Source organism: Triticum urartu, chromosome 3A (assembly GCF_056163025.1).
Source record: "Triticum urartu cultivar PI428250 chromosome 3A, HENAU_Tu73, whole genome shotgun sequence".
Taxonomy (NCBI): Eukaryota; Viridiplantae; Streptophyta; class Magnoliopsida; order Poales; family Poaceae; genus Triticum; species Triticum urartu.
The window spans coordinates 540178007-540191853 of record NC_141875.1 but is presented as its reverse complement, the minus strand read 5'-3'; the positions used below and the strand labels follow the sequence as shown (position 1 = coordinate 540191853).

Sequence of the window (13847 nt, the reverse complement as noted above, 5' to 3'; positions counted from 1 at the left end):
ATTTATGGTGCTTATAAATTACCCAAGTTCTTCATTTATCCTCCCGGTGAAACAAGGTTCTCGTCTCCTTGCTGATATCAATCCAATCTATGGTTTCCATTAGTGGCCGTTTGTCACCTCATAATGTTGAGATGTTTCCATAAGCCCACTACAAGCTTATTCTTTTCGTTGTTGATTTTCCAACAACCTCGTGCAATCCTTCTTCGCAAGGATGCTTTTTAAGCTCATTTGTGGCTGAAGTTGGTATTTTCTTCTACATTCTTTTATTCCAATGAGCTATCTTCTATTCTTTCTTATGGAGGCATTGTGATGTTGCTCTCTTCACTCATCATCTCGGATGGTGAGGACCATGCTCTTTTCGTGCTTATCCATTCAGCTGGAGTTCTTGCATGTACTTCTTGTCCATTGCAACCCCTTTTCTTATGCCTTTCAACCTACAGTTTTTCCGTAATGTTCCTTGTTACCCTTTTCTAACGGAGTGTTTTCAACTTTGTTCATCTCCGTTGTATTCTTTCTTTCCAGTTGTTCAGCCTCTCAAGGTTCTTTGTTTTCACTTATTTTTCAAAGAAGCAACTTAGTTTTACCTCTTCTCTTCCTCTTTCGTTTCTCTCCGGTGCCTTCCTAGATCTCGGGATGAGATCCTCTCGTAGTGGTGGAGTGTTGTGACACCCCAAGACCGGAGCTTTAGATGCCTTCCTTGGTTTTCTGAGTTTCATCGGGTAATTTGTTTTGTCTGTTGCATTCATCTTTGCATCATGTGCATTGCATCATGTCATCATGCCATCATGTCATTTTTTTAACTCAACTAAATAAATGGCATGGATCTTTGATCCATTTAAATCTAGGGAATTCACATGGTGAGTTCTCTTTATAACATACCCTCCCGATATTTAGGGAGCTATTATAAAATATTCCATTAATTTGGAATTATCCATAACACACTTGCATTTCAGTTCCATGCCTCTTCTGCTTCAAGTTTCGCCTCCAAACCTTGCCGATAATTCTTTCTCCATTTATCGAGGCCCTGTCTAATTTCTCAACATTTTTGGCCACTCCTAAATCCTAGTCTACATTCAACTCCTTTGAGGCAAGTTAAATAATTTTGGATTTAACTTCCCCGATTTGGTCGGAACCACGTTTGCTGGGTTGGAAATAATCCATTAAGCCCTACAAAATATGTCCCACCATCTAATTCTTGTTGATGGCCTTGTTCTCTTATTTATTTTGACCTCTCTCTCTATTTTTTCTCTTCTTCTAAAGGGAATAAGAGAGAGAGAGAGAGAGAGCCCGGCCAAGATCTAGGCCCATCTGCGCCTAGGCGTAACCCCCTTCTCTACTGGGCCGGCCTCCAAGGCCCAACCGCGCCCCGCGGTAACCCTAGCTAGCTTGATCCGCACCCCTCCTCCTCGTTCCCTCGCGCCGCTAGAGGCCCGCATCGCTCGATCCCCTAGCAGTCTCCCTCTCCCCTCGCTCGATCTTTCCTTCCAGCGCCGCCAGAGAGAGAGGGAATGACAGCGCTAGGGTGCCCGATTCCCCATCTCTCGATATCTCGCTCTCTCTCGACCCAATCCCCAGCTCTCTCCCTTCGTTCTCCTCCTGGCGCTGCCACTCGCAGGGAGAGAAAGAGCAGCGCCACGCCCTCGTCTTCACCACGTCGCCGTCGCCATGAATGCCTGCAGGAGCGCCAACGCCACCAGGCCGACCTGCCCCACCATCGCGACCCCGCATCCCCACTGGCTCCCGTCGCCCCTGCCTCGACGTCTGCTTCACCTCCCCGTGCTCCAGTCGCGCCGATGTCCAGAGCTCCAAGTCCACCACCGGACCCGCTGAAGCTGCTGCCTTGCCTCAGCGACCTCCTCTAGTCGCGCGCCCGTGCTCCCTTCTCCTCCTCGCTGCAGGTTCCACCCGTGCCGGAGTACGCGAGCAGCCACAGTTCAACCCCGACGCCCACCATGGCCCTCCTCGCGCTGCTGCTCCTTGTCTTCGTCCTTTGTCGCGACCATCTCCTCCCCCAACGCCCTTGCGGAGGCTGTTGCTGCAAGACCACCACGACACCATCTCCGGAGCCCAAGTCCGAGGACTAACGCGTTCGGGTAACTCGTCAAGTACACCTTCGTCAAGACCGATGCTTGGACAAGCACCGTTTGCGCAGATTACGTCAAGTACCACGACGACCGTCGAGACCACCAAGTTCCACTACCGATGAATGTTTTGGAATCGCCAAGACAAACTACAACACGAAGACCATGTACAACTACTGATCCCGTGAATGTCACCAAGTACCCCATCGGCAGGACCCTCGACGATCGACGCATAGTACCACTACGTTTGCCATGTACATCTACGCCTAGACCGGACCGATAAGTCCGAAGAAGCAAGTACCACTCCGAACCATGTACGGCACCGTCGCCGTAGACCCGTGTAAAGCAAGCGTCAAGTTCAACTACCGTCACGTGAACCACTACTTGTCACACCCTGCATTTTGTAACATGTCATTTTCATTAATAAAACATGAAAATTTGGACCAACAAAAACTTTTGCATTATTTGGCTTTTATTTGGAGTTGGTTTTCTCTCTGTGATTTTCAAGTGCTCTTTAAAGTCAACTACTTCACTTTATATACTTCATCTCCCTGCCCCAAACTTCTGCCCAATGATCATGCCATGTGTATAGTGCAATATAGTATTTTCTTACAAAAAATAAATTGGCCAAAAAGTATTTTCAAAATTTAGTTTTCCAAAAAACCCTGAATTGAGGCTTGCACTACAAGTACTTGATTTAGGGTATGAAAAATATTCAAAGAGTATATTTGAAACCTAATAGATATAGGATTCCCATAAACCACAAAAATATAATTTTAAAAGTTATTTTTCTATTTTATTTAAAAGCTTTTTCTTAAGGCCAGAAATGGTCTTTAATAGAGAAAACTTATTTTATTGTTTCAAAAATATTTGACAAAAATCAGGGAAACTCTATGGACATATATATTCCATATATAAGAGTTTCAACACATGGTCATGTTCAAAATATTGGACAAAACCTCCCAAAACCATTTCTGCCCATTTCAAGGATTTGAAATATTTCTACAGGAAATATTTTCATAAAAAATACAAGAAAAGTCTAGCAAGTCACATATACATAATATGATGACATTTCAGAGTTTCAGCTCAATCCAAACTGTTTTGGTTCACAAAAGTGCCCCAAAACCATCTTTGTCCAGATTCAAATTTGAACAACTTCATACTACCAACTTTCTCTCCTTGACCCCAAATTTTGTGAGCATGTTCACATGACCAAATGAAGCCACCACACTAAGTGGTGCATCAAGGGGAAGTGATTTGCTCAACTAGATCTGCAGAAGTTCATTTCTGCTAATTTCTAGGGTTTAGAAAAGTTGCATTGGCAACTTTCCCCAAATGAGCTCAAAATTGGTGGAAGGCCCTAATTATATGTGAAATTTCACCCTATGGAGTCTCATGGCAAATGGAAATCATCTACTTGCCCAAACCAGCATCAAACACCTTCTGCCACTTTACCAAAATCCCATTTTTGGCCTCTTCCTCTAATCTCCGTAGGCTCAACTTTCTACCACGACCCCTCCTAGTCCCCCTCTAGCACCTGTGTGCCTTGCTGCCCAAGGAAGCAATGATGAAGGGGGGAGAGCCCCATTTTTCTTCTCTGGACAGTGGAATTGTCCCTCTCTCTCAGCCTCCTTCTCTCCCCTCAGCTTTCCAGAGCATCCAAGGCTCTCCCCAGCTTTTGCCCACGCCCCCTGCAGTTGCCAGACGCAAGTGGACCCGCGAGGACGCGGGAAAACCGCGGATGCCGGCCAAAGTCGCGCTCTGGAGCGCCTGGCAGAGCACCCGACCGTTGACGCCGCGTCCCCCGACCGCCTCGAGCCTCCCCCGTGCACCAGTCGATGCCCCTCGACGTACGCTCCACGCCAGCAGGCCGCCCACTTGCTCCCGCGCCCTCCTCTCTCTCTTGCAGCTCGCGCCAGAACACCGCCCCGCTCGGCCAATGCTCGCGCCGCCCCTGTGGCCCACCCGCAGCTCGTCCCGCTCCTCCTCTCTCTCCCTGGCACCCTAGACCACTCCCACGAACACCCCGAGCCCTCCATTCCATCTCTAACGGCCACCTGGGCCGATCCCGCGGGCACCCGTAGGCCGCGCCTACGGTGGACCTCGGGCAACCTATATAAGGCGACCCCGAGCCTCTCTCTCACTCCCTATCGCTCCCCCACACTCCTAATCAACCTCCCGCACCACCCATTTGCCTCCAGAGCCGCCTGAGCTCAAGATCGAGCTCGAGCTCCGCCGCCTCGGCTCGTCGGTGTTCGCGCAGTATAGGCCTCCTCCGTCCCGTTTTCTCTCGATCTGGAATGACACGGCATCACTGACCCTTTCCCCCACTCTTTTGCAGCTGGCAACGGCCAAAACCACCGACGCCCGAAGCACCTCCGCCGCGTGACGTCGTCGCCGGTGAACCAGGCTGCCCCGGCGACCACCTCCACCACCACCCGAACGGCGACATCCCCTTGAGTCCAACGGTGCTACCCGCTCGACCTGTCGTGCCCTGTAGCATTGCGGGTGAGCTCGCCGACCTCTCTGCCGTGAGGTTAGAGATGACAGGTGGAGCCCACTTGTCATCCTCACCTCTCCCTCCCGCTGACGCCCGGGCCCCGCCCGTCAGGTTTGAAAATCTGGCGTGCGCGCTGGCTCGCCTGGGCCTTTTCCCCTCTGGGCCTGCTGCGCTACGGCTGTTCTGGCCCAGTTGCACAGTGCTCCTTTTCCTTTTTCTTTTCTATTAGACTTGCAAAAATTTCACAAGTTTAAATATTCATCCAAATGCGATAATTCCAACTCCCATATTTTTCTAAAAATCCCACCTATTTAATGGTATAACTTTCATTCATGTCCAACCAACTTTTATGTACTGTTCATATTCAAATTCAAATATGAATATATTTAAACCCCTCTGAAAATCCATTTCTCCTATTCTGCCACTCCAAATCCGAAACTATGAATTTCCCCCTTCTTAGTTTTCACCCTAGTATTTAACAAAAATAAGTTGACATTTTTCTGAGTACTTTGGTTTTTCTGTTTTATTATTGCCTTATTTTTCTCGTTATTATTTTGTGACGATAGATTGCGTTGCTGACGAAGGAGTTGGACCAGAAGACTTTGAAGACCCAGAAGACTTTGCTGAGCCAGGCAAGCAGCCCTTTGACCATGTCTAAGAAACCCTTTTTATGCATGTCATATGTCACTTTCATTGCTTGCATCGAAGTCATGATAAAATGGTGACCACTTGAGGTGGTTTGCCTCCGTTGCTTTTCTCGTTGACACTTGCATGATGGATGACCCTACCTTTCTATGAGGATTATGCGAGTGGGCATAGTTAGGATGCTAAGTAGCTGCTACGCAAATGGGTTGGGTATATGCATGGTGATGGAAGCAAGATTGTTTTAAAAAACTTTTCGAAAACCCCATCGGGTGCCACTTATGCCCGAGGGAGATAATGAGTTGGGTAACCACTTGATGACGAAGTGGTGTACCGAGGCAAGTGTGTGTGTTGTTTTCAAAACGGATTGGTTTAAGTTGCGACCGTTATTCCAACCTTACATGCGCAACCACTCTACCCTTATATGGGGAAGGGCATTATTGATTACCTAGGCCGATACTAGCTTGGAGCCCGCATTACTAGTGATGGGAGAGTTGTTGTTGCGCTCTCTCGAGACGGGGTCGTGCCAGGTAGGGCGGCCATGACTGCTTTCACAGGGCACCGGACACACCGTTGGTACCCCGTGCTTGTGATGTGAGATGATTATGGAGCATGGCTCCACGAAAGTGTTATGTGATAATGTTGGGCACGGGGGTTACTACCAATCAAGTGGACTCTATGTTAGTGTCGTCTAGGGAAAGATAGTGATCGGGTGCTTACCCCGGGTACTTGAGGTACTGCGGGTCGTGGAATACACGAAAGTTCCCCGGATCTTGTGGGTAAAGTGTGCAACCTCTGCAGAGTGTAAAACTATTCGAATAGCCGTGTCCACGGTCAAGGACAGTTGGGTAACCGCTCTTGGGCTACGTCCACATGTTTACAAACCAGTGTGTGTGTGTTTGGATAAGTGGGAAGAACTACTTGGGTCAAGTCCAAGGACTTGACATGGATGAGTTGGGTTGGAGCCCACTCCCTTTATGTTGATATCTGTAACCAGTCCCTATGGTTACTTGAATTCATACGAGGCATGATTTACCAGTTATTGAACATGCCATAACACAACAAAATTAGCTTTCTGCAAAAATTTACCTATGTCATGCATTGTTGTATCTTGAGCCAAAACATGGGTTGCTTGCGAGTACATTCAAAGTACTCATTGGCTTGCCACTGGTTATTTAATTGGCCAGGCATGGAAGAATAGGAGTTTGAAGAAGAGTTCTTTGGAGACGAACATGCGAACTAGGACGTTTCCCAGTCAGAATGCCTGTAGGGTTAAGGCAGATGGCACGGGTTCTACTTGTTGACGAAGATTTCCGCTGCATAAGTTTATTTGGTACTCAACCCTTATGGCTTTATCTATGTAAGACTTGACCATAATGCTCATAATTTGTGTAAGACGGCATGTATGGATGTAAGACTTGTTATTCAGCTTCTGTGTGTCAGTGAGCATTGATCTTTGGGATCACTGTACACGTGCATTTGGTGATCATGACTTACGAGTCAGGGTCCCCATAGAGCTGGTATCAGAGCCATCCTGACTGTAGGAAGCCTTAGTTAGCATGGATGTTAGTTAGAGTGAGACTATCTACAAAACTACATATATACCTACGTTTTCTAAAAATATCCCAAACATGGGTCATATCTCCTCTATTGACCCTTCCCCTTCCACTTTTGTAGATGGTCGTCGTACCCGAGGACTTCCTGACCACTGGATTTCCCGTGCTTCTTGAGGACAGCCTCAAGAAGTGCCAATTCACTCGAGACCCCACCTTCTCCTATCACGAACATTGGATCAACAACGCCAAGAAGGAGTATCACGTGGAGGTAGTCGTGAGGGCGAACGACTCTCCGACAAGGTGGTTCTTTGAAGGACCCCAGATGGCGACCCTGCTCCCTGCCGTTGAGACTGCTGCACTCAAGGCGCTAACTCGCCTTCGGGATCTTCTGCTAGAGATGGCAAGTGAACCAGCCACTCATTACCTGCCTTATCGTAAGGAGGGTGATGACAAGAGCAGCGCACCATCTCCACCCATGGACGAGGGGCTTCCCCTCCGTTTCCAGACCTACTTCAGCTTGTGTGCTGATAGCCTGGCACAACATCTGGCCTCGGAGTCGATGGAGCTCCGGAAGGAACTCCACGAGACTAAGGAACTCCTCCGCCTAGCTCAGGCAAGGGCAGACAAGATCAAGAAGGATGGTGCACCCCTGGACAGCCCGTTGTTGCCTATCGAGGCGGGCGACCCCCACAGGTTACGCATGCCAAGGGATCATCTCAGCCACGCCGTATGACGATGAAGGAATATCGCAACCTCTTCATGGTGCCACCGGCGAAGCAGCGCCGTGTTCAGCTCCTCCACTCCCCCACTCCCTCAAGTGACGAAGAAACTGAGATAGATGAAGATGAGGAGGAAGACCCAGAGGAATCGGAATATGCAACCGAGCATTCCACCACTTAGACACCGTTCGGGACTAGGATAGGCCAGTCCGTAACCCTTAAGCTAGGATAGGTCGTGTACCCCCTATGCGAAGTCGAGTCCTTGTAATGGTTCATATGAAACCATGTAGTGTTTTGTTCGTTTTTGATGTGTTTGGTGAACGTCATACTTTCCTTCGGGAACTTGTAAGCGACTACATCACCCATTTGGATTTTAATGAATGTGTTTGGCCTTTTGGCCCTTGCATGAAAACAATTGGTGTCATACCGACCCCCTTACTAGGCATCCCATTTATATTGCTTTCCCTCATCTTTCCCAATCATGAGACCTTGACCGCTCCAACAGGATGCCTGTTGTAACACGTACTGGTCCCTCTACCCAGCAGCAAGAAGCCGGAGCAGGAACCAGTTAGGACCAAACCCAAGGACAAGCTCCACCACCGCCACCGCCTCCAAACATGGACATGGCTCAGCTTCTCCAAGCCTTCCGAGAGGAACGCCAAGCCAACACTGCAGCCCTCCAGATGATTGCTCAAGCTGTCAATCACCAGCCGGCGGGGAACGGCAATGGACGTTCCATGTTGGCGGAGTTCAAGAAGCATGCACCACCCACCTTCATCGAGACTGCTGAACCCCTGGATGTATACGATTGGGTCCGCACCATTGAGGATCTGCTGGAACTAGTCGGATGCACTGAGGACCATGAGAAGGTGGCGTATGCTGCTCACTGTCTCGGGGGAACTTCCAGAGCTTGGTGGGATGCATTCAAGGCCATGCATGCTGAGCAAAACATCACTTGGAATGACTTCAAGGCAGAATTCCGCAAGGCCCACATTACTTCTGGAATCATGGCCATGAAGCGTGAATTCCGAGCCCTGAAGCAAGGTAGTAGCACTATCAAGGAGTACATGCAGAAGTTCAGTGTCCTGTCAAGATATGCTCCTGAAGATGTCAGCACTGATGCTGCCAAAAGAGAGCGCTTCATGGAAGGCCTTAACCAGACTCTGCAGTACTTGCTTGTTGTGTGTGACTGCCCAACCTTTCCTGATCTGGTGAACAAGGCACTCATGATTGAGGACAAGCGACGTGCTTTGGACGATACTCGTAAGCGAAAGATGATCAGCAAGGGTAGCTCCAGCAACCAGAAGCCTCGCCCGTGGCAGCCAGCCCCGGTCAAGCCAACCTATCAGCAGCCAAGAGCCCCTGCACCTCGCACCAACTATCAGCCTCAACAGTATGCCAACCCCAGGCCAGCTTTCAACAACCCCAATAACAATGCCGGCAAGAGCAACAACCCCAATCAAGTCACTTGCTTCGGATGTGGTCAGGCAGGACACTACTCCAAGTATTGCCCCAACAAGAAGCCCGACACCCCAATACGTAGAACCAAGGCCAAGGCCGTGGGATGCCACCAAGGAACCAAGCTCCCCGCAACCCACCCAACAATGGCAAGGGTCGTGTGAATCATGTCACTACAGAAGAAGCCCAGGAAGACCCGGACATCGTGCTAGGTACCTTCCTTGTCAACTCAGCACTTGCAACTGTCTTGTTTGATTCTGGAGCCACACATTCATTTGTCACCCAAAAGTTTGCATTAAAAAGTGGCATGGCCCCTACACCCCTGAATAACCCTATGGTGGTACAAACCCTCGGAGCAGAGATGAGGGCCAAGATAGGATGTAAAGGAGTCGGGATTGTCATTAATGGGGTAGACTTCCCCTAGCAGACCTTATCATCTTAAGACCACAAGGCTTGGATGTGATCTTAGGAATGGATTGGCTCATCAAGCACCAAGGCTTGTTAGATTGTGCCAACCAAACTGTCACTGTGACCAATGACCAAGGAGTCGAAGTTAAATTTGCCTCCAACCCCTCCTCTACTCAAGCCACCCAAGTCAACTGTCTGACTGAAGTTGGATTGGAGCAAGTGCCGGTAGTACGTGAATACCCCGATGTCTTTCCTGATGAGCTACCGGGAATGCCTCCTGACCGAGACATTGAGTTCATCATCGAACTCATACCCGGAGCAGGACCCATCTATAAGAAGCCTTATAGAATGGGATCGGAAGAGTTAGCAGAATTGAAGAAGCAACTAGAAGAGCAGTTGAGGAAGGGATTTATCCGCCCTAGTGCCTCCCCTTGGGGATCACCTGTTCTGTTTGTGGCAAAGAAGGACGGTACCATCCGCTTGTGCATTGACTATCGCTCCCTAAATGAAGTTACAATCAAGAACAAGTATCCACTTCCCAAGATTGAAGATCTGCTTGATCAACTCAATGGGGCCAAGGTGTTCTCCAAGATCGACCTCAGATCTGGGTACTACCAGCTAAAAATCAGACCCCAAGATATTCCGAAGACGACATTTGTAACCAGATATGGCCTGTATGAGTGCACGGTCATGTCCTTTGGATTGACCAATGCCCCAGCTTACTTCATGTATCTCATGAATAAGGTCTTCATGGAGTATTTGGACAAGTTTGTCGTTGTCTTCATTGATGACATTCTTGTCTTCTCGAAGACGGAAGAAGAGCACAAGCAACACTTGAGGATGGTCCTAGACAAGCTTCGAGAGCACCAACTGTATGCCAAGTTCAGCAAGTGCGAATTTTGGCTGCGTGAAGTTGGATTCTTGGGTCATGTTTTGACTGAAGAAGGATTGCCGGTCGATCCCGCTAAGATTGAAGCCGTGACTGAATGGCAATCCCCAAGCAATGTGAAGGAAGTCAGAAGCTTCCTCGGACTCGCAGGATATTATCGCAAGTTCGTTGAAGGATTCTCAAGCATTGCCTGACCCATGACCTAGCTCTTGAAGAAGGACAAGAAGTTTGAATGGATGCCGAAGTGGGAAGAAAGCTTCCAGGAGCTGAAGAAGAGACTGACCACCGCCCCAGTTCTGGCCACACCATATATACACAAGGAATTTGTGATATATTGTGATGCGTCAAGAACCAGACTGGGAGGTGTCCTGATGCAAGAGGGCAGAGTCGTAGCTTACCTTTCAAGGCAACTACGGCCTCATGAAGAGAACTATGCTACTCATGACCTCGAGTTGGCAGCTGTAGTTCATGCCCTGAAAACATGGCGACATTACCTCCTAGGGAAGCAGTGTGAGATATACATGGATCACAAAAGTCTAAAGTATATTTTCACTCAGAAGGAATTGAACATGAGATAGAGAAGGTGGCTAGAGTTGATCAAGGATTATGACCTCAGGGTTCAATACCACCCTGGGAAGGCTAACGTGGTAGCAGATGCATTAAGCAGAAAGGCTTGTTCCTTGAACACTATGATTAAGGAAAGGCTACCCGCCTTGTATGAAGAACTTGAAAGCTTCGGGATGGAATTGGTTGCACCAGGATTCTTGGCCAACCTCGAAGTTAGGCCCACCTTGAAGGATGATGTTAAGGAAGCTCAGAAGGGACACGAGAGCATTGAAGGCATCAAGAGTAAGATCAAGGCAGGCAAGGCCCCAGGATCCTCAGAGGATGAGCAAGGAATTGTGTGGTTTGGGAATCACATTTGCGTACCCAATAAGATTGAGCTCAAGAATTTGATCTTGCAAGAAGCTCATGACACCCCATATTCCATCCACCCCGGAGGAACCAAGATGTATCAAGACCTAAAGGAAAGATTCTGGTGGCATGGCATGAAGAGAGAGATAGCCACTTTCGTCGCTAAGTGTGACATATGCCAAAGGGTCAAAGCTAAACATCAGTGACCCGCTGGATTGTTACAACCTCTCAAGGTGCTTGAATGGAAATGGGATAAAGTCAGAACGGACTTCATCACTGGATTACCCAGGTTAAATAAGGGACATGACTCCATCTGGGTCATAGTCGACCATTTGACCAAAGTAGCCCATTTCATTCCTGTCAAAACGACTTACAAGGGAAACCAGCTAGCCAACCTCTACATCAACAGAATCGTAAGCCTTCCTGGTGTTCCCAAGGAGATTGTGTCAGATCGAGGAACCCAGTTTACCTCAAGGTTCTGGAAGAAGTTCCAAGAGGCCATGTGGACCAAGTTGTCCTTCAGCACTGCTTTCCACCCACAGACCAGAGGTCAGACGGAATGAGTGAATCAGATACTCGAAGACATGCTCCGAGCCTGTGTCTTAGCATATGGAGCTAGGTGGGAAGATTGCCTCCCTTTCGCCGAGTTCTCCTACAACAACAGTTATCAGTCAAGCCTCCGGATGGCACCATTTGAGGTGTTGTATGGACGCAAGTGTCGCACACCCCTCAATTGGTCAGAGACGGGAGAAGGACTAGTCTTTGGGCCCGATATCCTCCGTGAAGCAGAAGAGCAAGTACGGCTTGTCGGAGAGCGTTTGAAGACTGCCAAGTCAAGATAGAAGAGCTACGCTGACTCACGTCGTAGAGACATGATCTTCCGAGTTGGAGACCATGTCTATCTCCGGGTCACACCTCTCAAGGGGACCCAGCGCTTCCATGTCAAAGGAAAGCTCGCACCAAGATACATCGGCCCCTTCAAGATCACTGAACGGAAAGGAGAAGTGGCTTACCAGTTGGAACTGCCACCTAAACTATCCGATGTGCACAACATATTCCACGTGTCACAACTCCGGAAGTGTCTCCAAGTTCCAGACAAGCCTGATCTTTACAAGGACGTCGATCACCAAGCCATTGACCTTCAGCCTGATTTGACTTACCGTGAGAGGCCCATCTGCATTTTGGATGAGGCTGAGCGACGCACTCGAAGCCGCACCATCAAGTACTTCAAGGTCCAGTGGAGCAACCACACTGAAGCAGAAGCAACCTAGGAACGTGAAGACTACCTTAGATCCGAGTTTCCGTATCTCTTTAAAGCCTAGTTTAGGAATCTCAGGGACGAGATTCTTGTAAGGGGGGTAGGTCTGTCACACCCTACATTTTGTAACATGTCATTTGCATTAATAAAACATGAAAATTTGGACCAACAAAAACTTTTGCATTATTTGGCTTTTATTTGGAGTTGGTTTTCTCTCTGTGATTTTCAAGTGCTCTTTAAAATCAACTACTCCACTTTATATACTTCATCTCCCTGCCCCAAACTTCTGCCCAATGATCATGCCGTGTGTATAGTGCAATATAGTATTTTCTTACAAAAAATAAATTGGCCAAAAAGTATTTTCAAAATTTAGTTTTCCAAAACCCCATGAATTGAGGCTTGCACTACAAGTACTTGATTTAGGGTATGAAAAATATTTCAAAGAGTATATTTGAAACCTAATAGATATAGGATTCCCATAAACCACAAAAATATAATTTTAAAAGTTATTTTCCTATTTTATTTAAAAGCTTTTTCTTAAGGCCAGAAATGGTCTTTAATAGGGAAAAATTATTTTATTGTTTCAAAAATATTTGACAAAAATCAGGGAAACTCTGTGGACATATATTTTCCATATATAAGAGTTTCAACACATGGTCATGTTCAAAATATTGGACAAAACCTCCCAAAACCATTTTTTCCCATTTCAAAGATTTGAAATATTTCTACAGGAAATATTTTCATAAAAAAATACAAGAAAATTCTAACAAGTCACATATACATAATATGATGACATTTCAGAGTTTCAGCTAAATCCAAACTGTTTTGGTTCACAAAAGTGCCCCAAAACCATCTTTGTCCAGATTCAAATTTGAACAACTTTATACTACCAACTTTCTCTCCTTGAACCCAACTTTTTTGAGCATGTTCACATGACCAAATGAAGCTACCACACTAAGTGGTGCATCAAGGGGAAGTGATTTGCTCAACTAGATCTGCAGAAGTTCATTTCTGCTAATTTCTAGGGTTTACAAAAGTTGCATTGGCAACTTTGCCCAAATGAGCTCAAAATTGGTAGAAGGCCCTAATTATATGTGAAATTTCACCCTATGGAGTCTCATGGCAAATGGAAATCATCTACTTGCCCAAACCAGCATCAAACACTTTCTGCCACTTTACCAAAATCCCATTTTTGGCCTCTTCCGCTAATCTCCGTAGGCTCAACTTTCTACCACGACCCCTCCTAGTCCCCCTCTAACACCTGTGTGCCTTGCTACCCGAGGAAGCAATGATGAATGGGGGAGAGCCCCATTTTTATTCTCTGGACAGTGGAATCCTCCCTCTCTCTCAGCCTCCTTCTCTCCCCTCAGCTTTCCAGAGCATCCAAGGCTCTCCCAGCTTTTGCCCACGCCCCCTGTAGT

At 47.6% G+C, this 13847-nt stretch overlaps 2 protein-coding genes across 2 annotated transcripts; both read left to right on the top strand.

The window, feature by feature from the left end:
* The first annotated feature begins 8115 nt into the window (after positions 1-8115).
* On the top strand, positions 8116-9120 carry LOC147980437 (uncharacterized). The gene has a single exon (XM_087515612.1). The coding sequence runs from the start codon at positions 8116-8118 to the stop codon at positions 9118-9120; it is 1005 nt and encodes a 334-aa protein (XP_087371738.1).
* Positions 9121-12040: 2920 nt separating this feature from the next.
* On the top strand, positions 12041-12439 carry LOC147980436 (uncharacterized). The gene has a single exon (XM_087515611.1). It carries the CDS (start codon positions 12041-12043, stop codon positions 12437-12439), a length of 399 nt encoding a protein of 132 aa, XP_087371737.1.
* Positions 12440-13847: the final 1408 nt, after the last annotated feature.

What these genes read in the sequence shown, in the direction of transcription:
- LOC147980436 (XM_087515611.1), top strand. Translation starts at nt 12,041, where the DNA reads ATGATCTTCCGAGTTGGAGACCATGTCTATCTCCGGGTCACACCTCTC.
- LOC147980437 (XM_087515612.1), top strand. Translation starts at nt 8,116, where the DNA reads ATGGACATGGCTCAGCTTCTCCAAGCCTTCCGAGAGGAACGCCAAGCC.